Source organism: Nilaparvata lugens, chromosome 12 (assembly GCF_014356525.2).
Source record: "Nilaparvata lugens isolate BPH chromosome 12, ASM1435652v1, whole genome shotgun sequence".
NCBI classification, from domain to species: domain Eukaryota; kingdom Metazoa; phylum Arthropoda; class Insecta; order Hemiptera; family Delphacidae; genus Nilaparvata; species Nilaparvata lugens.
Genome location: NC_052515.1, coordinates 17676144 through 17701856, shown reverse-complemented (window position 1 = coordinate 17701856; position 25713 = coordinate 17676144). Strand labels below are relative to the sequence as shown.

At 36.8% G+C, this 25713-nt stretch overlaps 1 protein-coding gene across 1 annotated transcript in view; it reads left to right on the top strand.

Annotated features, from left to right (window-relative positions):
• Window positions 1–264: 264 nt before the first annotated feature.
• Window positions 265–25713, top strand: part of LOC111052150 (paired mesoderm homeobox protein 2A-like) — a 74465-nt gene continuing 49016 nt past the window's right edge. Inside the window, exons 1-2 of the mRNA XM_022338785.2 lie at window positions 265–2615; window positions 19356–19552. Coding sequence (XP_022194477.1) covers window positions 2306–2615; window positions 19356–19552 — 507 coding nt within the window. The 5' untranslated portion in view covers window positions 265–2305. The remainder of the gene's footprint in view (window positions 2616–19355; window positions 19553–25713) is intronic.

Here is a 25713-nt window from a genome sequence, read left to right as displayed (position 1 = left end):
TGTAGTCCCCACTTGCCCGGGGAGGGATGTGTCATCCAAGAAGGACCATACTCAACTGAAAGGGAGGTTGCGGAGTAGCCGCGAAGAAGGCGAGTGGTGGGGGAACCGGCAGCCAATCAAAACTCCCCAGCTGACTGTAAGCCCTTCCCACATTCCCCCTCCACCTGGTCCACCCCTAACCAAGCCACCCCATGCTCTTCTCTATAGGGGCCGTTATTGAATTAAAGGCTATCATTTGATTTCTATCCGGCCCAGCTAGCGGAAGGCTGTCTGCTCTGTTCTAATAACTTAAAACCTTCGCGCGGCGATCGCTTCCGTCGTAAAATTGCAGCGTCGGCGGTTTCTTGGGAAACACTCCCCCCGCGCGTTTTTCTCAAGGCCACCAGTCGAATTTTCTCAGAATCGTGTTATACCGTTTGTAGGCCAGCTGCCGTGACTGGTTGCCGTAATAAGATCAACGTCGCGTGGCTAGTGTGTGCGCGGGCGGCTAAGAAAGAGGGGATCAAAATCCGGGGGGCGACGATACGAACTGTGCCAAAAGTGATTGATTAACATTACTTGAAATTGTAGTTGAAACATTGATTATAATACTGTTTGTTTATACAACACATTAGGAGGGTCAAATAAGAGCAATTATTTGGAACGTGAAGACTGGAGACTTTAAATTTAGGAGGACTCAAGTGGAAAATCCCAACATAACCGACCTTGATATTATTCAAAAACTTCACTCATTTCCAAACAAGATTCTTGTGGTTTGAAGTGAGATTTTCCATTCAAATTTAGATCAAGGTACCTTATAGAAGAAATTCTACAATACTGAAGTCCCATCAACAATCCAATCCAATCTACATAAATGATCTGAAGTATAAGTTTGTTGATTATGGTGAATGGAATTGAACCAGTTTAATATCGCAGTTTAGAAGACACAAAAGTGAAGATTTGATCATGGAGAGAACTACGATTTTTGGAGACAGATGATGGTGGTTGAATATATCGATATAAAACATATATTAAATGTTAAATATATTGCAAGAAAAGAGAGTAGTTGTCAGAGTACTGACAGTTCTGTACGTTCCTAGTTAGACTTATAACAGAGTAGAAAAAGTTTTGTTGAACTACTGTGATCATCATCAAGTTTGGATAAGGAATATAATCATTCGAGAAGCTACAAAGTTACCTAATTCATTACTGGAACACCATATTAATTCAGTCCAAGAGTGTTTGTTTGGAGCGTCATACCATAAACAACCTGTGGGAAACCTACGAATTATTGATGAGGACATCAATATCTGTGACGCTTTGCATTATAACCAAGCATCAATAATTTACAAGTTCGTGCTATGAATGAAGTTAGAATTGAAGCAGCTGGAGAGTGATAACAAGTCGAAGGAGAGGAGTCGTTGAAATTGGAGAGAAAACGTGAAATCCAAACACCAGAAATCAACGAGTTATCTTATTTTTACTCTGAGTGATCTCTCCATACTTGAAAGTCATTCAAGATTAGTGTTATTCCAGAACAGGTATCCTCACTATATAGATCAGCTTATCAGTGAACTCAGTCGACTCATTTCTAGTTCATCAAGTCCATTTTCTAGTTTTACCAAGATCTAATTTAAAATCGTTTCGCACTGTGTACTTTACTCAAGACTTGTCACTTGTCCAAGGTACAAACCAACTATCGAATCAAAGATCTCCAATTTTATTTTTTCACATCATCAGGCAAACGGACTTTTCTGGAGGTCCTGACTAGCTGATCAGTGAACTCTTTCTTCCCTTTAGTGCTCGACAGTGATCTCCAGTTCTCGTCAAACACGAACCCTTCAAATACTTGGACTTTTTTAGTGTTTTGGAGTAGTTGAACAGATTTTTACCCACTGATGTTTCCAGCTTCACTTTGTTCACAAAGAATCTTTCAAGTGTTTCACCGGCTCTAATCAATGATCTTCAGATTCAATTACTATTTTTTAGTGTTTTCAAGTTCTCGAACAGATATTCCAATTCACTGATCTTTACAGCTTCAATTCGGTTTTAAAAGGTATTTCCCCAGTTATATCCAGTACTCTTCCTAGCTTCACCGTCATATGAATGTCAAAAAGTACTTCCTAGTTTAAGCAACTCTTTACAGTGCTGTACAGTGATCTCCAGTTCTCCTTATAACAGATACACAGACTCTTCTTAGAATATCTGACCAGCTAATCAGTGTGCTATTACTGATCATAGTTGTAATCTGCTTGTCGGGTTTCACCCCATTGTTTTCAAGTTTTACCCAAGCTTTAAAGTGTTGACACTTCACTAAGGCTCTAAAATGGACTACACTTATCTAAATCAGGCGGCGGCCACTTTCGACGCATCCAGCTGCTCCCTAGGCGCATCCGGCATGGACGCCTCGGGTCTGGGTGTACCCTGTTCGTACGGCGACCTTACCTCCTGTTCGCAGATGTCCTACCGCTACACGGCGGCCGCGGCTAGCATGGCGCGCACCTACAACCCGGGCGCATCCGCCATGGGACACCACCATCACCTCACAGGTGCGCCCAACCAGTGCTCCGTCATGGGTCGACCGCATCACCAGGACCATCGTGCGCCCATGTTCCCCGCCGCTATCAACTTGCAAGGTCAGTTCACATTAACAACTCACTCTCAGTTTAGTTGTCTTCAATACCATCAAAATGCAAGGTCAATCGTTCAATTAATGCAATGATTGGTTCCGTGATCGCGTAGATGAGCTATAGATAAGATGAACAAACGAGAGTTATTACCTGGGAACTGTTTGAGTCGTAATGGCTTCTCAGCGAGTTATGGAGTGGAATTTAGTAGCTTTTATAGTTTATTGATTTACTACATACCTCTGACAATTGAATTATCCTACCCCTTCATTAACGTAGGATGATGTTTGTGTTGAATGAGTTCATTTATTGAAATTGTCGTAACAACTCACATATATTGAGAGATTGCACTATTTAAGGGTCATATTACATGCACAAAAACTCTAAAAAAAACATAAAAATATTATGTAGAACCATGGATTCAATTCAAGTGTTAAACTGCTGTTGATTGCATGTGATCGTTCTTCTCCAAATAATTCAACATTCGTGTAGCATACCAAACAGACGATAGTCAGAGACTGAAACAAAGATAATTGCCTATTCTGCCCCTCCAACATCAGAGAGGACGTGTTTAATGAGAACGTGAACAATTTCATTTGAAATTGTTGTAACAACTTGCATATTGAAAACGTTTACTAATCAGGGTAATATTTGGCACCGTATAAGATCAACGCTAAACTACGATTAACTTACATAAAGTAAGTTATGTTTGCGTTGATCATAATATTTTTCATTCCAACAAACCAACAGCTGATATGTATCCGATTAAACCTAGATGGTGCATGAGGGTCTAAGGTCTTTAGGAGAGATATCAGCTGTTCGTTTGGAACCAGTATGAAACACAATGATAATATTCAATCATATCTACAACTGAACGTGGTTAGCGTTGTTATATGGTTCAAATTGCCAAAAGTCGATTTTACGAGAAATCGCTGATGATGTAACAACCGAAATTATTTCAAGTCAATTGATGTGTTTTTTTCTATTTTGGGCCTATTTTTATTCAACCATTCATTTAACTAATTTTTTATTGAACAGTTATGATTTATTTCGTTTAAAAAAAGTTTTATTATGTAAAAATTGAACCCCAATGGAGGGAAGCTACTGAGCTTGTGATGTTATTGAAATGTTTGAGTATGTTCAAGTAGTCAATGGATTTCTAGGGTTATACCAAATCTATTACCCACCTAAGTTGAACTCAAACCCTCGCGTTATCACAATACTAGCTTATTCAATCGAATGATTTTACTTTTTTCTAGTTCTGAGTAGTCTCATCAAAAATGTTCGTTCGATGCTTAAGATCAAGATTGATGATGAGCAATGGACTTTTGTCACTTTACAAATTGAGGTTTCAATTACACTCTTTTAATTTTAAATTTCAGAGAATTGCGTGAGTTGGAGTTAAGTTGAGTTGTAATGCATTAATATAACAAGTGTAACAGGAGTTAAACAAGCAATAAATTTAATAAATATAAGTGATGTGATCTGAATTAGAGCAAGCCCTTTTCCTGATTGATGATGTTCTAGATTCATCTATCAACTTGAATAATGGAAATTTGGGAGGATTACAATGAATCATATATTTTGCTTCCCTCTCAATAATAGAATTTATCATAAATGAAAATAACGATAATATACAAATAATGATTAGATAAACTTAAGGATCTTTTTGAAAAAGCTTTCAACAGCAACCGCATAACACTGCATAGGGGGACATCTATGAACTGTATAACACTCCAATAATCAAGCAAAATCCTTCTACTTTCTGAGCCGTTTTCCAATTGATTTCGAACCATTGCTACAATTTTCCCCGTGCAGCTCTATGCCAATAGGAGAGCGCCGATTGATTTGCGAATGACAAATGAAAGCAGCTTTTCGGCCTCATCCTATTGACAGTGTTGCCAATTCACAAACGGAATTTTTTAGCGCCCAACAATGAAACGAGTGACACGATTCTGACGATTTGTTGATTAAATTTCGACCGCTGAGAGAGCTCGAAGGTAGCACTAGCGTAGTGGGTTTCACATTGAACCGTCAGCATTATCCTCTCGAATTCACTTCAACCCGGTTATATTCCTTTAAAAATGACATCGATGCTTCCTATTCGACCAATGCTGATAGGTCTATATTATTCATAAAGTGTATATCTATTCCATACCGTGTTTTGCTGGAGGAAATTGAGATGAAATCTCAGATTCATTGGACAAAAATTATTCATTCCATTGTACACATAACACAAATTACTTAAAAACATGAAAAAAGAAAAACTATGTGTGGGAAAAGAATACGAGTGAGAAAGAAAAATAATGAAATAGAGAGTGAGCTGAGAAAATAAACTATAGTGAGGTCCTCGTTACAATGGCTGCAGTGGAGAAAGATAGAAGAACAATGTTGCCGATCCTCTGTCTTGTCAATGCCTTCTCTGGAGGGTAACTGATACCGGTTTATTGATCATTAACTGTGAATTCTCGTTTAAAATAATCAATTTAATTTTTTAAAGGAAGAAATTATATTTTTCAATGATCTCATACTGAATTTTCGTAATCAAGATAAAATATTTTGTTAATTAATTATATTTCTACATTGTTAAAAACAAATCTGGCAACAGAGCAAAGCGAGAAAGAGATAGCGCTATCCGCTTTGTTGAATGATAGACAAGGATAGCATTGCAATTATAACGTGGACCTCAATTGAGTTCACAGGAACTGAATTCAAGGATACATTATGGGAATAATAACAGATTGTTCAAGGTTCACTAGCGATTGATGTTGGTGTAATAAACGAAACTACTATCTCGAATTGTTCTAATCAATCAGTCGTTTTGACAATATCATGTCGTTTTCATTCAGTATTAACAAGGAAAATGAGTGGTTGGATGAGGAGTTGAGGATAAAGAATAAGATGCGAAAAAAGAATAAAATGAGGATAATGAGGATAATGAAAAAAGAGGAAGAGGTGCAGAAGGTGGTGCAGAAGGACGAGGTGGGGGAGGAGAAGAGGAACAAGAAGAAGAAGAAGAAGAAGAAGAAGAAGAACAAGAAGAACAAGAACAAGAACAAGAACAAGATCAAGAACAAGAACGAAAAAGAAAAAAAGAAAAATAGTACAAAAATAAGAACAATGAGAGGAACAAGAAGAAAGAGAAGAAAAGAAGTAAGAGAAAAACAAATAGAATATATAAACAAGAAGAACAAGAAAGATAAAAAGTAGAAGAAAACTATCCAGGATGGAAGATGTAGGCTATAAGGGGACAGACACCCAGAAAGGGTGATTGAAAAACATTGAACGACGAATGTCACTGCTGGTTATTCTCTCAATTCGTCTTCTAGTCACTTTTATCAGCTTCTTTCCTTGTTGCAATGTCCATTGGTCCATTTGCTGTCTCTAGACATTCATCTGCAATCAATAGTCTTACTTCTCCTGCCATAGACGTCTACTGCCAATTATAATTCTTTCCTTTTGAGGATAATACCCCGAATCGGAAAAGAAGGAAAGTTTAACACTTGATTTCCACTTCAAAGAATATATTTGTAAGTGGATAACTTATTTTGCGTTTGAAAAATGATGTGAACCTCTAAGCAAACACAATAAGCACTTGGAATATTGGTGGATATTGAATAATTTTCAATACGAGCTGGAAAGAGGATATCAAGGGAATTTGATTCTCGTATGTAGCTGGGAACTCATTGTCGAGCACACTTTCGTTAACCAATCAAAATCATTCAACCAGTCACTAGAATCATTCTGATTTATTCATGTTATTGACTACTGGACGAAGGCTGCTTCTTGACTCTCTTCAGAATCGTTCATTAATGCAGCCCCCGGAATCTATAGGAATCCTCACTTGTTTTCAAGAGATAAAGCATTCTTCGGTCATAAGAGAAAAAGAGTAAGTTACAAAGCTTACAATGATAATGGAGACTTAGTTATAACTTCCGTTATTTTACTTAGAAAATATTTGTCCAAATCGTGAAATTGAGGTAAATTTATTCATAGTGCTCATCTTTCAAACATGAGAATGCATGAGTCTTGTATAAGATGATTTGCATCACATACTCACTTTTCTCTTTAGGGCTATTGGAATTTACAGTTGAAATAGGCTCTTGAAGAGTTGAAGATATTTGTGTTGTGAAGAAATGAAAGGATACTTGCATTACTGCAATATGTATTCTGCGATTAGGATGTTGTCATTCATTACATTACAACAAGTATTCAAGACTGAACTTCTAATAACTCTGTGAAAGTAAAAAGAGGATCAATTCATAGAGAGTTTTAGAACACTGAAAATCATGTGGGTTTGAAAGAGAACGTTTCTGCATCAATAGCAGTTTCTTCATACATTTGTTATGAAATGGTGAGTGGCTCTCTCTCTCTTATTCAGGGAGGAAGTTTTGGATGGAGGGAGGGGGTTGACGTGAAAATGGGGTGAAGAAAGGAGAGCAGAGTCGGCGGAAAAGCGAGGAAAAGCTCAAGAAAAGATGAAAATAATAAACAGACGTGTGTTGTAACTGTTGCTTGGTTAGATCTGTTTTTCCGGATCTGAGGCTTTTCTTAGCGCTTTTGCAATCTCTTACACATGTTTTCCTCTTTATCTTCCTATTTTTCTACCTTTCCACAGTTTTTGAATTATTGTCTCTCTCTATCACCCATTCCACCTTTTCCCCCTCTTCTTCTCGTTTACTCATCTTTCAATGTTCTTGAATTATTGTTTTTGTTCTCGTACCTGAATACCTTGGATTGCTTTAAGGATATAGCTTGTTCCTTACAAGTAATAATTCTGAAAACACTGGGATTTTGTCGAACAATATCACTTATTTATTGTAAAATAACAAACATGTTTCGACACCAATGGTGCTGTTATCATCAGTGTGATGATTATCATTAATTGGGATTTGACAAAATCCCAGTGTTTTCATTATGGATAGGTACGATCACAATATCTCACCAGCAGTATCTGCAGTAATAATACTGTGCTGAGCTCTTTATAATGTAGATTGAAGTTTGAATTAAAATTTTGATACATAGAATAAAAATCTCTTTATGATTGAAACAATGTATCAATAGAAATTCTCCTGATCAAATCCAATTAATCTTATTCATAGTCTATAAACGAAATGTTTATAAAACATAGTTTCTTCATTTTTCTTTGAATCGTGAATATGCTTTACTGATAAAACTTTCCTTAATAGACAGTGTCTATGTTCTACTTCCTCACCTATAGGTCGATACCTAAAACTAGGTTTTATTATTAAAGTTAACTGTCAATTGATTATGATGGAAAAACCTGAACAGGTTTTCGTTTCTTTTATGAATAAATAGTTTAAAGAATGAGAAGTTAATGATTGAATATCTTCCATAGATAAATTTTATAACTTTCACAAAAGATTTCTAGTCAACCCTGGAATCTTTGTGATTGAGCAACTCTTGGTCCTCAGCAGATCATCAAAATCATCATCATCATAATCATCACCATCTTAACCAAAGCTCATCAGCAAGTCTCTCTCCAGAGACGATATAACCAAGGTTTATACATACAACCTTAGGATAGATAGGCCCAGCCACATGGGATTTCAATCTCTACCCAGCAATTTCAAGCAGCAGATAATACACAAACAAGACCAATTCAACCTCAACGCCGCTCCTCTTAAATGATCCCCTGATTCCCCCCTAGCAAGTAAGGGGGTTTCATAACCCCCGTTTTGACCGCAGTTAAACCAGTCCGGATTAGACGCGGTCAACTAACCGCACTGAGCGTGCTCTGACTCCCACTCGCTCGTTCGTTAAGCTCTTGTGCTCTACAATTTCTCAGGTTGTTCATTACCTGACCCTTACCTCTCTCTCTCTCTCTCTCACTCTTTCTCTCTCTATCTCTTCTTCTATATACCTCTCTCTCTCTTTATCTACCCTTCAATGTAGACGTCATGTTGGTTTGGGATTCAAAAGCAAGCAAAGCTGTTGACTTTGTACCTTTGCTAATTCTAAACTTGTGTTTGGGATTTTTCCAACGTTTCTGACCGGCCATGTAGAGTTTTTGGAGGCTACTGACTGCTATCCAGCTATGTGCTTTGTAAGAGCTCCATTGATGGTAGAGGATTGGTTTAGTAGGCTCAATTCATGTACATCCATTCATCCATTAATTTATAGATTCATTAATTCATTAACACATTCATTCATTCGTTTATTAGTTTATCCAACCATTTTTTATTAACAGTCAAAACATCGCGGAAGAATAGAAATTATGATTTTTTCAATAGAATGAAACAGAAATGAGATATAGGATGATTGTCAAAATTGTCAATCACTGTTTATCATATTTAACACACTAACATAACAAACTAACTATCTTACTATTACTTAACATTGATGAGACAAGTTTTCGTAGCATGAGTCACATCATCAATATACTTTTAGCAATTCAGGAGTGATACCACAACATCAATCAAAATACAACTGAAATTGGATTCTTGAATTTCTGAACATGTGATTTGATATTTTTTACGCATGTTCAGCATAAATATTTTTGGCATAATTTTTTTGGGTGGAAATTATTATTGTTCAATATTAGTTGAATTATGTTTCTTATCATGTACAAATAGAAATTCTGTTGAGCCGTTCAGATAGCATAGACCAGTGACTAGCTATATGTGCAAGCTGTTGGCAAAGTAAATCTTTGTCTATCTGGAATCATGGAACTTTAGTTACATAATTTGTTATCACAGTATATTTATGTCATTCCATAATAATGTATTTCTAGACAATTATTCTGTTGCTTCCGATGTTCATGTATTCTATAAATAGTTGGGACAAATAAATTTTTTAACTTAATTTTTCTTGTTTGTAGCCTACATTTATAAAGATTGGGATCAGGCTGAGCTGTTTTATCCAGGTTCTAGTCTGATTTGGTTACTAATCGATAATAATAACCACAGTTATAATAATAATGTTTTTCAAGAAGAAAAAGGCTACTCATAATAAGTCTATCAATCTTTTTCGTTAAACTTTCAAAAAATTTCAATAATAGAATGAGATACAGTTGAACATATTTCCCAGAATGAGCTGATATATCAACGATGAATACAATCATATAAGTCAAACGCGATATATCAAAATGGTTTCATAAATAGAAATGAAGTAACATTTTCACTGAACTCTCTTCAGATTTTCTCATTCAACTTTCAAGAAATTCAATGTAACATTGGTTCCAGATCAGCATATTCCGTATAATAACTTCATGAAACGATATCTCTCTCACAATAAATACACAAAAATAAGCACCAAGAATGAAGCAACAACTTTTTCGAAGAGAGGACTTCAAGGATATCAGTAAGGACGAGCCACATCTGGCATGTTGGTCCTTCTGGCAGGAGAGGAGAGAATCGAAGGAGACGAGAGAAGGAAGAAGGACTTCTGTGTGTCCTTAGGGGCAAGGAGGGGTGGGGGAGGAAGTCAAGTCAAGGGGATCCTTGACAGGAGGGGGGGACCCAGGAGTAGGCGATCAATAACCGTCCCTCTTCACTCGTCCTTCCTATCCTTCTTCGTCCTTTCTTTGTCTCCTATCGTGTCCCCCGGGGTGGAAGGATGTTCGCTCTTGCTCTATTCTTGTCAGGAGACCGTCTTTGAGCGCCCACCCAATCGCGATGAAGTGATGGAGGTGACTGTACCCTGATACAGTCTACTCAAACACAGAGTGGATGAATGGAATGGTTGGTCTATACGGCTGATTAGAGGAAGCTGTAGTCTTGGCAAATGATGACTTCAATGCCCTTTTTATTCAATGTATCAGCGGAAGGTACGATTCATAGTCTTGAACTTTTTCATTGTGGAATCATATATGAATGATATGTAACAGATCCATGGTTCATCATTTTACTCTCAAGGAGAAGCAATTTGATATACTGAGGATCAGTTGCATGGTAGTCCGTTTAAACTCAACCACCTAAAAATGAACTCGTTGTATTGGTTCCGTTAAATAACATTATTCAACAGCGATTAAATTAGATTTGTTTCTCCATCAACTGCCCTAAAAATTGTCTATCGTATCTCAATAAATAGATAATATATTGTTTAAACAGGGTTGATAATATTCGAAAATTTAGTGAAGTTGAGTCGCACCCCGCCTTATCAATTGACTATTTTAATATAGTATGTAATTTAAGGTATGCCATTTTGTATCTATATATATATCAAAAGCGAAATGGCACTCACTCACTCACTCACTCGCAGAACTAAAAATCTACCGGACCAAAAACGTTCAAATTTGGTAGGTATGTTCAGTTGGCCCTTTAGAGGCGCACTAAGAAATCTTTTGGCAATATTTCAACTCTAAGGGTGGTTTTTAAGGGTTTAAAGTTCGTCTTTTAGCATGTATATTCTTCTTATTCTCTTAATTATAATTGAAAATATCCATACCATATGTTAATATAGAACTATAATCTAGAGAGAGTCCCTCTTCGAAACAGTTGTTAACTGGTAACTAAATTAATAATTTTGTCAGGTTGCATTAAGTTGAGTTGACTTTGTTAGGTTGACACCAAGTTGAAGATTGAAATGCATTTATCGCGGAAAAATTGATTGGGCACTGCTACTTCAATCAGAGAGAGCTATTCTTGGGAATATTATATTACTAACCGTAAGGCTCGCTTCGATCGCCATATCCGTTTAGCCAGACGTTTAGTCTGGACCCCCGACTGGATCGTCCTAACATATGATAAAATGCTCGAATGAAGAATGCAGGCGAGCGAAGCGAGCCTGCTGATCTCATGCTTGGACGATCCAGTCGGGGGGCCAGGGGGCTCCGCCCCCTTGCTAGACGGATATGGCGAGCGAAGCGAGCCTGACGGCTAGTGTATAATATAACAACTATGTATATGTTTTGTCAATCATAACATCATAACAGTAGAGAATATATTACATTTCATTTCATCATTTTGTTTTCCCAATTGTCTAAATGATGGCTGGGACACAATTCTCACTTCTCAATCGATGTTTTGCTGATGAAGCCCACATATGTATATGAATTGTGCGCTGGTTACGAGGTTGTAATACAGTGGGAATCAAGTCAAAAACTGATACTCGCAAAGCACCGTTGACAGAAGTGTCATTTTTTCCAATTTAAAAAGAAAAATCGTTCATTACTCCCAAGATTATCTACATGCTACACCTACCTAACCTAATACCTAATACGCGGGTTTTTACAGCCTTCCCGGCCGTTTCCCGCACTCAACACGCCATCTGCCTCTATCTCTCCATACGTCTTGTTGGATGCCCCTGCTCTCCATGGCCTCTTCTATGTTTTGCTGCCAAACCGTTCGTGGTCGTCCTCGTTTCCTCCTCTCAGCCGGAATCCACTCATATACCTTCCTTGGTATGCGACTGGGGCTCATTCTTCTGAGATGTCCGTACCACTGCAGTTGTTTTTCCTCCACCTCATCCACCACTGACCTGTCCAATTTCATTTTCTCCCTTATAACCTCATTTCTCACCCTATCTCTCAAGGTCAGCTGGCAACATCTTCTCCAGTAATTCATCTCCATAGCCAATAATCTTTGTTTTAGTCTCTTGGTTAATGTCCATACTTCCGCCCCATAAGTTACACAGCTCATCACAATTGTTTTGAAAACCTGTTTCTTTACTCTTTCAGATATATCATCCGTCCAAGTATTGAATGTAGCTTCCTGGTTAAAACTCTCCCCTTTGCAATCCTGTATCCAATCTCTCTCTCATCCCGTCCATCATCTTTTATTGTCATACCTAAGTACCGGCATTCTTTGACATTTGCAATTTCCGTGGTTTCGTCAATGTTCAATGAATTTCCTTCTCCTCCAACCACCATATATTGCGATTTCTCTTCACTGATTTCCAGGCCACATTTTTATACTCCTCTATGAGTTGCCTTGTCATATATGACATATCCTCTTCATCTTCAGCTAGGAGGACCTGGTCATCTGCAAATAGTAGAGTATATATATTTTCTTCATTTAGTAGTACACCCATACTTCTACACTTGCGTGACCACACCTCCAAGGCTTGGCTTACGTATATCTTGAAAAGCGTGGGTGAGATGGGGCAACCTTGTCTAAGGCCTTTATTTACAGTAAACTCTTCTGACAGCTGGTTTCCAATCTTTATCCTGCTACTACTATCCTTGTAAAGAGTTTTTATGGCATTGATGAGGGGAGTACTAATTCTCGCTTTTTGAGAGCTTCCCATATCTTATTCACTGGAACACTATCATAGGCTTTTTTCAGATCCAAAACAAAACATGAAGTTCTCTTCCTCTCTGTAATTTTTTCTCCATCAGATGTTTGATACAGAATAGGTTATCGGTGCATGATCGACCAGCACGGAAACCACTTTGCTCTTCTATTTCCCTCATTTCCAGTTCAAGTCTTTGTTTCAAAACACGTCCGTACAGTCTACCCATAGCTGCTGTTATGCTTATCCCTCTGTAATTTGAACACTCGGCTCTGTTCCCTTTCTTGTATATTGATGTGATCCAAGCCTCTTTCCACTCTCTAGGCACCGTTGTTGTGGAAATACATCGATTGAACAACTTTGTCAGGTATTCTAAAATGCCGCTTGGAGCAAATTTCAGCAATTCTATAGGTAACCTCCAGGACCCGCGGCTTTGTTTTTTTTCATCCCCTGCAAGGCTTTTCCCACTTCTTCCAGAGATATTTCTGGCATAGGATGGTCTTCCTCTTCATGACAATATTCAACTTCTTGAAATATTGGTCTTTTTTCCGTCAAAAGATCCCGATAATAGTCCTTCCATGTTGTTGAATCAATAACCTGTATTCGCCTTCTTTCTTTACGATCCTCTCTCAGCCCCCTGATAGTTTTCCACGCTTCTCTAGACTTTGAACTACCTGACATATTTTCGATTTCATAACACTTTAGTTCCCAAAATCTGTTTTTCGCCTTCTTCACCTCTTTCTTAACAAGGTAATTCTGTCTCAAATATGCCTTCCTGTCTTCGGGATCATGTGTTGTTAGCCATCTCTGATACAACGTCTCCTTCTCCTTAATTGGCGACTTTAGATTTTCATCCCACCAATATGAGTTTTTGTATGATCCCTTGCTTTCCACCTCTCCCACAGCTTCTAATGCTGCTTGATGCAACTCTCCCTTTATCTTCTTGTACATTTCCTCCACCTCTATTTCTGTCTGATTCTCATGTTGCATTTTGCCTGCTAGCCTCAACTTGTAGAGAAAGTCAGTTGAATCATTATTAAAACTCTCCAAATTATATTTTGGATTGTCAGCCTTATATCTACTTTCGTCACAACTATCGTCACTGCTATCTCTTTGAGGGGCAGGCACTATGAGAAATTTGCCTTTTACAAGAAAATGATCTGATCCACAGGTTGCTCCTCTGTACACACGTACATCCTTTACTTTTATATGTGACCCTACTTTCATCAGGATATAATCTATTACTGTTTTCAAGTGTCTTGTTGGTTGAATCCAAGTGTATTTGTGTATATTTTGTGTTACATGCTACAAAGAACGATATAATAAATTGATGAGATTACGTGGAAAAATGAGTTAATGAAAGATATCGGATGGAAATTGAGATCTAGTTTGAATGCCTCTCCATGAATAAGAGAAACGGAGAGAAGTGGAGAAAGATCACTTGAAAGAATGACCGAGTCTATTCCAAAATTCCTCTGTTACTGTTATTGCGTACTTTGCGGGGATAGGCGTTGCTAGCTTGACGATAACTGTGATAACAGCAATGATATTCATGAAGGCAATATTCAACGGCTTCCTTTTCGCAATTATTCTATTCATGGGGAAAACTGCATCAGAGCATGATTTACCCTTTCGAAAGCCCATCAAGAAAACTGATTTTTGTAAGAAATCTTCATTTCTCTGAATTAAATTCAGAAGTGATATGTCAACTATTATTATTAATTTATTTTCAGTCTATTATTAATTATTATTAATTAATTTTTGCATATACTTTGTATGTTGCATCCAAAAGACTAATAAGTTACCTCTGTAATTTTGAGGGTCTGATCTATTTCCTTTTATGAATAGGGATATAACCTTGGACTGCAACCATTCTTTGGGAACTTGGTGTCTTCGCAACACATATTGAAAAAGTGTAGAATTCTAAGGTGCAAAAGTATTCCACCATATTTTAGCAGCTCCATATTTATCCCATTCAAACCAGGTGCCTTTCGATTTTTCATACTCTTTAGGGCATCCGATAGCTCTTCCAACGTGATTGGATCAACACAGCAATTCCCGCAGATTGTCTCAGCCCTGTTCGGCTTCACATCATCAAACCAAAGCTCTTTGTAATTTTTGATCCATGCGTCAGTTCCAATGCAATCGACTTCCACATTGTCTCTTTGGCTCTTATTCAAGACATCCATAGCTTTGTAAGCCAACGATTGTCTCCCATGTACATTGTATTCAATAGTTGTTATGAATCTATTCCATGATTCTTGATGAGCTTTTTTCACAATTCTTGAGGCCTTATCCCTAGCAATCTGATAAATGATCTTGTTACATTCTGTCTGACATCCCAGATATTTTCTATATGCTTTATTTTTCTCTTTTATAGCTTTCTGTATCTCTTCTGTCCATATATTTAATCCCTTCCTACTTCTAAATCTCATTCTGCAACCAACAGCTTCATATGCACTATTTACCATTATATTCTTTATATTGGTCCATTCTGTCTCAATGTCTTCTCCTGTTGGGGTATTCTGGATGCAAGAATTCATGCGCTGCTGGTAGAGATGCCTGATACTTTCTTCCTCCAACAGATACACTTTGGAAACTTTATTTCCATGGGTTGCGTTTGTTTCCTTCGTTTTTTTCTGGTTTTCTTCCTTCGTGTGTACAAATCTATTTTGCCAACAACCAAATAGTGTTCTGAGAATACATCAAAGCCACGGAAGCCAGAGTAGGATAAGTATGATAACTATTATCACAAAATAATAATTATTTCTCCCATCAAGCGCAATAATTGAACATACAAATGAATTCTGCATTAATACATTCATGAATTGATAGAATTACATTTTCTAACATTTTTGTTTTTCGTTAAATATTTAACGAAAAATACGGATTTTCACAGAAAGAAGGCATTTCCTGTAAATTACTGGGCATCATCAATAACGGTTCTCTTTAGTGCTATGATTTGTGAGACCTCCAAATAATAATGAGTAACAATCTGAAATGTGTTGTGATATGAAAACTAATTATATCGTTATAGATTTATATTTTCCCGATTTACCTATTCATATCCTAAATCCATTATTTGGTGAGATAACATCCATTGGGCATTCAACATATCATATCTCAGATAAAATATGTCAGATTAGGAGACATTTAAAAATTTGAAAAATCCTTCAAAATTGTCTGTTCAACATCACATAGGTCAGGAAAAAAGGAACCTCGCCACTTATTTATTCCCTCACCTGTACAGGTAGGAATGCACATGGCTGCTAGGACGTGGGTAAAGGGAAAAACATCGAAAAAAGGGAGTAAAATCAGAGGACAAAATGGAGTTGGTTCAGGGAGAAGACAAGGATGTCGATTACTTGCTGTGCGTGTGCGTTTGTGTACGCGGGTGTGCGTTTGTGTGCGTCAGTGAGTGCGCGCACAAAAAGAGGGTTCGAATCACCCTTCCTCTCCTCTTACCGCCCATTCTACAGTCGAGTACCATTTTGTCAAACACGATCAGAGCCATCTGGTGGTAGAATAAAGAACTACTTTTTTCCTCTTCCAATCTTCTTTGGGGAAAAACTCACTTTCTCAATCGTTAGTTTTATGCCGTAATGACTCTTGTACTGATGGTACGAACGCAACTTTAAATATAGTCACGGTCTCATAAGTAAATCCCTGGACCGTTTCACCCCGTCATCAGGATGCTACAATGCATAGCTATGCATATGGATTGAGAGAATGATAATCCCGTTGGAGACCAATGAATCATTTGAGATATTGTGATGTCACCATGCATATTGGATCAATGCATTGAGAAGGAAAAGCAAAAGCGTTGAAGACATTGGTGGAAGAAAAATTATAGTTTCCCCCCCCCATACTCACAGCTTCCACTTTCCACCATTCCTCTTTCCCACTTCTCCTTTTTCTGTTGTCCTTCTTTTTCACACACTTCTTCATTCCTCTGCTTTTTGAAACGTCAATAATAATAAATAGTCTCTTGTTATGCTAAGGAGGCTGTTGGCTAAAGACTACTTAGGGATAGCTACTTTGGGATAGGAAGGTCTGTGCAGAGAGAGGAAACAAGTTGAAAAAGGGATCAGAAGAAGAAACAAAGGAGAAGAGGACTAAGAATGGAGGAGAGAAGAAGGTTTTAAAGGAGTAGAAGGAGAATCAGGGGTACAGTAAGACAAGTGCGGTAAAAAAAGGAAATGGAGAAGGTTTAGAAAAGTAAGAATTCGTATGGAAGAACAAGCCATACAAAGAGATGGGAAGTAGAACAATAATGAAGATAAAAAGGGAGAGCAATAGAATGATGAGATGAGGAGAGAGAGGGTGAGGTTGAAGAAGCAATATGGCGCAGTGAATTTCCCCCAGCAGAATAGAAGGCCGTAAAAATCGTTGTGTTATGACGGGAAGCTTGTTTACATTCAAGCTCGATGAACTTATTCACTTTTCCGGTTTTCCTGTCCCCGGTGTTCGACTTTCCAACGGTTGATGCACAAAAACGCAACTCAAAATCCCACTTTTTCTTTCGGAGGTGGTTGGTAGGTTCTAGAAAAAGCTGTGCTAGTGGGGTGAAAATTCTTCTCCATTCTTCACATTTTGAAACTTGATTTTGCAACTACACCACCAACAGTATTTTTTATTTTTCCCTATTCTATCATGTATTATTCATTTCAACGAATATCATTTTATTATTGACTAGCAGGTGCTCCGCAAGGGCCCAATTGAAAACTTGACAAACTGAAATCATGAGGAATTTAAAATAAATCTATAATCATCCTCGGTAAATAAAGAAGCTTTATGCTAAATTTCAAGTTGATCAGTCCAGTAGTTCAGACGTGATGATGCATCATTCGTGAATTTCCTATCCCTTACATGTATAATCCAGTTCTTTCCTTTATTAGTATAGATGATAATTGATAATGAAAAATTATTGGGGGAGAAGAAGTAAGGTTAACCTTGAGCTTTTTTCCTTCTGAGTCTTCAAAAATAACAAAGTTCGAAAATAAGCTTAAGGTTTACCTTAAGCTTCTTCTCTTTTGAGTCTTCATGAAATAGCAAAGTCCATGAATAAGGTTAACCTTATTGCTTCTCGTCTGAGTTTCCATAAAATTTCAAAGTCCAAAAATTAAACTTAAGATTAACATTATTTCATCTTTCTAAGTTTTCATATAATAACAGAGTTCAAAAAATAAGCTTGAGGTTAACCTTATTTCTTCTCTTCTGAGTTCATAAAATAGCTAAGTTCAAAAAATACTAATACCATAGCCACCTCTAATACAAGGCCGCGGCCTAGGATATTGCAACGTCACACCGTTCAACACTCTCAATTTCTCACCCGGAGAGAAGAGATAAAGAGAGAGAAAGTGAGTGAGAGAGAACGAGTGGACAGTGTTCAGGCGGGTAAGGGCACCGGGTGTAAATAGAACACCATCTGGACTTTGATTTATGGTTCTACTTCCAGCCAATCATACCATAGGATACTTGATGATGTCTTGTTCTCGAGATATTATCATCCATAAATTCATTGTTGCTTGTCAAATCTATATAGGTTTAGCGACTGTAGAGTCACTGTTTACAGATGAAATAGTAAATGGAAAGTTTGGAAAAATACAAATGATGAAAAACAAAAAATTAACAGTAGACTATATCAATTGTTTTAATTCGAGTGATTTTGTTTGTTACAATACGTCTTTTAATTATGTAGTTGATATTGGAATGATTTTAAATTATATTTCAGCAATCAGATATGAGTACACTAAACAAGAACCCACAAATCTATATATTTTCAAGAGGATGATAAAACTACTAGCACGATACAATCATCCTTACATTAAAATATTCTACCATCACTAATGTTGGACTAACAGGTTCATTATAATGTGATAGACTGGAAATTTCAGTAATTTTTAACTTTCATATTTTGAAGACCGGAACAGGCGATCCGTGGAAGTCCGAAAAAAAGATATACATGAACCTGAATAAGGAGAAAATGACATAAAGGGATGGGAGAAGCTAAACCAAACTAACCCGTATAATATATAATATCAACACTGATAACAGGTACTGAGGTCATAATATTGTGTTATTAGCATTGCATAATGTGCAGATTTTATTTGTATTTTGGGAAAATATGTCGATAATGTTGAAAATTAGAGATTACTTGTAATTGGATGGTGGTGACATACATCAACTTTTTCTACTCAGAGAAATACTAAAATACAGAAAGTTTTTTGAAAAATGTTGTAAGTCGACAGTAATATTATAAAGTGGCATATTCGTAGAAAGCAGGCGGACTCAAGTCCCGTGATCATTATGTTGTAATATATTCCTATCTTGTATTGAAGAGTTTGACAAATTCTCAACAGAACTTGAGTTTGTAGCCGAAGCCCGACTCAACATCAACACTGATGTGCCTCTGCTATCATCGGAGTTTGCAAGGAGTCAAAATATTTCTCAATGTTTCTCAAATTTTCATTTGTAATAAGCGGTTGATTGATAATTTGATAACAATTCCTTTCGAGTTGATTCTTATTATATTCATTCTGATTTCGTTTGCAGGTGGCCTCCCGTACAAAGTGTACCCAGGACACGACGGTGTCCTGACAGAGAAGCGAAAACAGCGCAGGATAAGGACGACCTTCACTTCGGCCCAACTCAAGGAACTAGAACGCGCGTTTCAGGAGACGCACTACCCTGACATCTACACGCGCGAGGAAATCGCCATGAAAATCGACCTCACAGAAGCCAGGGTTCAGGTGAGTCCCGTTAAATTCATATTTTATAAAATGTTTACTGGAGGTCAAACTAGTGTTCTGTCATTTTTTCTGATGACCTCATGTTTTACAGAATTTGAATTTGATTGCGGCAATCATCTTTTCTTCATTTTCTTCTCCTAATATTATCTAAAGCTTATCACTAATGCCCTGGAATTCCAAATAGGTGCTCTGTTAGTTAGATGAGATATAAATTCTAAAAAGTATGCTCCCAACAAATTAGTTACGAGCTATAGCACACAGTTACAGCACCGTGGTGATCCTTCAACGACCGTTCATGTCATTTACATATTATGTGTTATCATGTTATTCAGCGTTATTCACTCCAGAGTTTGGGGGTTTTCTGGCATTATATCTAGGAGATGCTAGATTTTGTGCAAGCAATGAAGTATTTTCTTAACGTTTTGGCAATCAAGGAAACACCCCTATGACTTCCTAATCAAAAAAGGAGAGAAGAGAAGAGAAATTTCGAATTTTAAATTCAAATTTCACTATTCTAGCACTTTTGTATTCAATCTACTCTTGAAATAAGAAAAAATATGTTTTGTTTGACGGTGTTGTTTAATCATTCAACCATCCTGTCATTCTATCAGATTTCCTTTGAAATAACATTTAAGACGAAAATCAGACGAGAGAAAGTAATAGTATCTTACGTCACAAGGACGGGAAGGGGCCTTTTGCAGGTGAGAAAGATGTTTCTAGTCGAGGCGTTAGCCGAGACTAGTATTTTATTCGAGCACTGCAAAATACATCACGTACAAGTAACGTACATTTTTTGACATAATAATCTATAGAAGAATAATTGAGAAATACAAAACATTACCTGCTTGAGCTGAACTTAATACATGCATTCTATAAACATAACCTAGTTTACAAATTCCGAATCAGGAATTTTGTGGAAGTTGACAAAACTTCCACCCAGAGCGCTGAAGGTGGTTTTTTAGTAGCAGTTTTGCTGTTCCTATTTCGGAACTAGGAAGCATACTCGACTGTAAAGGAAACATACGGTATGGTTTCATTACAGTAGAGTATGCTGTAATGAGAATCACATGTTTATTTGTTCTGCAAACAGCTGTTTACCGGCTTGATTTCATGCATGGAAAGCAGCTGAGATTGAATGACTATGACCAAAAAAATATTTATGAAAGCAGCGCCGCATATTCGATATTTTCATGTTGATTAACATTGATTAGTCATAATGAGAAATCCCGCAATATTAGAGCTTTCCAGTGATACAAATAAGAGAATATCATATTAGTGTGGATGTGAGGTCTGATTCTCTGCTGGAACAGACAAACCACTTCTTTTCAATCCGATCTTTAAAACCTCTACATTTGTTACAACCTGTAGAATGAGCTCCGATTTCAAAACAAACCATAAATACACATCACTCGCAACCTATTTTTGTTCATCACATTGGAGTCTGGCGAATTTATCATCAGTTTTCAACAGGACAGAGCTGCAATCGAACAAAATATTGGCCTATTTATCACTGGGCTTTGCTCTGAATCATTGCAGAATAGTTCCCAGGAGGCCTGCCTGGCTGTAGCGTTTTGTGAAAACCGTTCGAATTGCAAAAGAGATCTCTACTGGGGGAATAATGTTTGAAAGTAGAGGATGGAAAGAGAGTGATGGAAAGGTAGTGGGTGGGGTGAGAGTGAGTATGTGTGGAGTAGAGAGGGATGAGCGGAAGAGAGAAACAGAAAAAGAGAAGTTTTTGAAAGAGAAGTGACAGAGACAGTCAGATAACAGTGTGTGAGAGAAAGAGTTGAAGATAGAGATTCTTAAATAGAGATAAACAGTTAAAAATGGTCAAGCAGTCTGAAAATAGTAGTGAGAATAATTAAAAAAAATTGTATAGCTGCGAAAGGAAAAGAGTACAACTGGATAAAAAAAAAATAGAGGGAGATTGAAGTAAGACAAGTCTACTAAATGTACTCATATGGAATCTATTTCCATATTTGAGAAGGGAGAAAGTTTCAAATGTGAAGAATTATACAATAATTCTACAAAATATTCAGATAGTCAACAAGTTGGAAGAATGAGATATTATAAAGAGAAAAAAATGAAACTGCAGAAGAGATAAAATATAAAAAGAGAAAAGATAGGAATGAAGATGATGGAAGAGAAATGGAGAGAGAAAAGAGTATGTATAAAGAGAGAGTAAGTGTGAGTGAGCAAGAGAAAGCAAACGAATAAATTATTTTGCATGGTGGTTTTCTGAACCACCAACGATGACCAATGGAAAAGGGAGGTGTCCCCTACCCCTCCACACATTACTTCAATAATAAATGCCTCCCCTTAACCCCTTCACCGCTTCACCGAACCCCCCCTTTTAAAATTCCATTGGGAGGGGGAAAAAGAGAGAGAGGTTGTCCAGTCCTCTTCCAACCCCCTTTTGAAATTCCAGAGGGAAGAGACAGCAGTCCAGTTTGAAAATAAATTTCGTACCACTTTTGCGTTGTTATCAGTGGAGAGAGAAAGAGAGTGTGAGGGTGGGAGAAAAATAGGTCCCCGGACACATTAAGTCATAATTTATCAGTGCTAGGAATTTAAATCGCCGAGGCTTATCAACGCTCGGCGCTTTATTTCATTTTCGTTTTGAATTTGTTGCTCTGCTCCCGCCAATTTTAATCGCTCGTTGCCGACGATTATCGTCGGCCTGTGAAAATTGCAATTCGGCAAAAATTGATGTTTTGTTAACGCGTCCGCTATTGGTTGCTGCTTTCACATGCGTTGATTGGATACGGCTCAGAGTTTCAAAATATTGGGCCATCATATTTCAGTCGAATATAAGTCATCGTTTTAATATAATCAGTCTTCAAATTGTCTTTTCAAAAATGAACAATATGACGATTGTTTTTTAAATGGTATAAGCCGTAGAACTTCAATCAAATATAAATGCAATATTTACTGTCTTCAAATCCATCTCAATAGCAGTTAATAATAGTGGCAGTTGTTTTCAAAATTATCATTGAATTTAAAATCAATATTGCTGTATTGATGAACTCAAATTTATAAAAGTTTTAAGAGGCTGTAGGGTCGTATTTACAGGTTCGAATAACGATTTTTGAGAACATTTTTAGTCATGCATGTTTTGCTTGCCTATAGCAAACAACACAATCAAATCTGATCAGATCAAGAAGATGCTATAAAGATTGTGATTGGAAACCTGTTCTCTCTATTCAACCATTAAGACGAATCTGAACTCCCAATCAGATTCTCAATTATTCGAACAACTCTCAACTACTAAAATTTGATAGAAAGTTAATTCTATCTGAAGCTTGTGTGATTCATGATTCAATGAATATATCGTACTTCCAATTAGTTCAAAAATATTTCAATTACACCCTGCATTTCTAGGTTTTTTTGCTCTGAAACGCTGTCTTTCTTTTTTCATTGACTGGCACATCAACAATAGCACCAATGATGACATCACCATCGTCAAGGAAGAGAAACTTCATCATCATCATGATCAGCAGTAGCAGCAGCATCATCATCATCTTATATCTCGTCATGATCATCAACACCATTACTAACAGTACAAAGTGTTCATTATCATCATCATTATCATCATCATCATCATCATAATCATCTTTGTCATCAGTAGTGATAGTAGGCCTATTACCTTCACATACTTATCGTGGGATACTTGAAAGAGGGGTTGCTCTGCTTTTGACAATGGGCACGTGTATGGTAATCGTAGACATTTTACGGTCACTTATACGAATGACAGACCTATCTATGATCGGATTCACTGCACACTGTCAGCATTCCTTATAAAATAACAACATCAATGCTTCCCATTCATTCAATGCCGACAGTTCAAAGTAAATCTCTCAATAGGGATGTTCCGCTTGTTTTTGTAGTAACGATTGTTGTTCTTCCGTTTTGACGCTTCTACTGTACAAATCTTGTTTGTTACGGTGATTGTTATTCGAGTATCAATTGACGTGTTCATTCATCTTTTGTGTGGGTAGCGTGGGAAGATTGAAGATTGATAGATGTATTTAGTGAGTGAAGAGATTAGGTTACACTGTTGTTGAGTCGAGTGAGCATGAAATTAGGTAGAGAGCTTCTGTGATAGAGCCCCCTTTACTCCAGGATTGAGAACTGTATAAATTGTTGTTTATAAAAGATATCACAAATTGAAACTATGTGTGAAAAAGTTTTCATTTCTGCTGATTTTCAATTCGTATTCAATTTTTCCACGTACAGATTGACTGTAGTGAAGTAGGCCTATGATAACACAGTATAGCTCTTTTAAGTCTTTCGATATTTGTAAAATTTCATCAGTTTATCAATTTATACGTACAGATTGATATTAGTACATTATCTTATGAGATTACTAACGAATTAACAAGGTATGATAAGTAAACATTTAGTTGAGAAATATTATTATTGTCTTAAAAACAATTAGAGTAATCCAGGGATGTAGATTTTTCATCCTAAGTTTTAAGGGTCAGCCACAGTATAAATCTTTAGTGTATCATGTACTGTAAGGCTAGTTACACACACATTTATTTTTGGACGTACGATTTTTTGCCGTCCTTATAAATTCTATTAGATTTAATTAACATAATTGATGTCAAACAGATGATATTTGCCAAGTTCCGTTGAATCTGATAGAAATCATAAGGACCGCGAATTTCAAACGTCCAAAAATCGATGTGTGTGTAACTTAAAACAGATAGGCGCTAATATGTATTAATCTCGAGTAAATTACACCAACTTTTGTAACTTGTAACATACCATCCTTAACAGTTCAAATGGAAATTAATATCGATACGAGTATATTATCTGTGAATATATTCAATATAAATGAGTATATTTGCCTTTGAATCATGAAGGTGTCTAATACTGTAAGAGATAAGAAGATTCAACGTGAGCTAATTATGTGGTATTCACTTTTTTCAGTATTTAGATGGATAGCTAGTAATAAAAAAGGCTATTATGTCGAAATTGAGAGAGTTGAGTCTGTAAAGTGTTGTGAAGGAATAGTAGTTGATGTATACAAAAGGAAGGATTTATTGAAGAACGAAAAATATTTTTTGGAAAATGAACAAATTCTAAAACAAATCATATAAAATACAAACTTGAACGTGAACAAATAATCATGATCCTGTATTTTCAAAAGCTTTGAACAGTTATCTTGCTGTGCAGCTTTGTCCAAAATTGAACCGTCAACCCCACAAAAATTGTCCCCAATAATTAAAACGTCGAAAAAGTGTTGATTGAATTCCCAAAATTTTTGCAACCCTCTTGTTTTTCATCAAACGCAGCGTCGGAAAGTGAAAGAAGGGGTAAGAGAGGGATGACAGAGCGCAAATGAAATCAATTAAATTTCATTTTTCAATTAAGAACTGGCGTAAAAATTCGAAGGGAATTGCAATTTTTGAAACACGAGGCTTGTCAAAAAAATTGTTGCTCTGCAGGAATGAAATTAAAAGTGGACATAGCAATGTGGGAGGGTGACAAATTTTTCCAAGTTCTCCATTTGACTAATTACTGACGGAATTTCAAAATATTTTTGCTGAATACAAGCTCCGGAATGTTTTTATTATATGAATACAGTTCGACACCTTTATTATCTACAAAAAGTAATCGAATGTTCATCGAACATGAGATTGAAAATCAATAATTATTCATTCGAAGTGAAGAATTCAGATTGACCATCGTAGGAAAACTGAATGGCGAAGCTAAAATAGAAGCGCAGTGATTGATTGAAACTTGTCACTTCCACTTTCCACACCTGGATTAGCTGGCCAATGAGAGCTGTCAAGCTTGTACAATACTGTACCAGCAGCCTACCTGTTCACTTTCTCCTCCTATAGCTTTTAATATTTACTATTAATATTTTATATTATTTCTATCTTCTCCAATGAATGTGAGAGTCTTTAGTATGATGGTTGACAGAGTAAAAGCCCATCCATAATATAACTATTGAAATAGATACAAATAGAATTTAACTTCTCCTCCAGAAGCGTGAATAATCACTTTGATAATAAGTTTATAACTTATAAGTTAATCACTTTGATAAGCGTGAAGCTTTGATAATAATCACGTGAAATTGGACTTTTCAGGGTTTAGAAGGACAAATAAATCTAGTACAGCTCTGATAAAGGGTAATATTGATATTATTG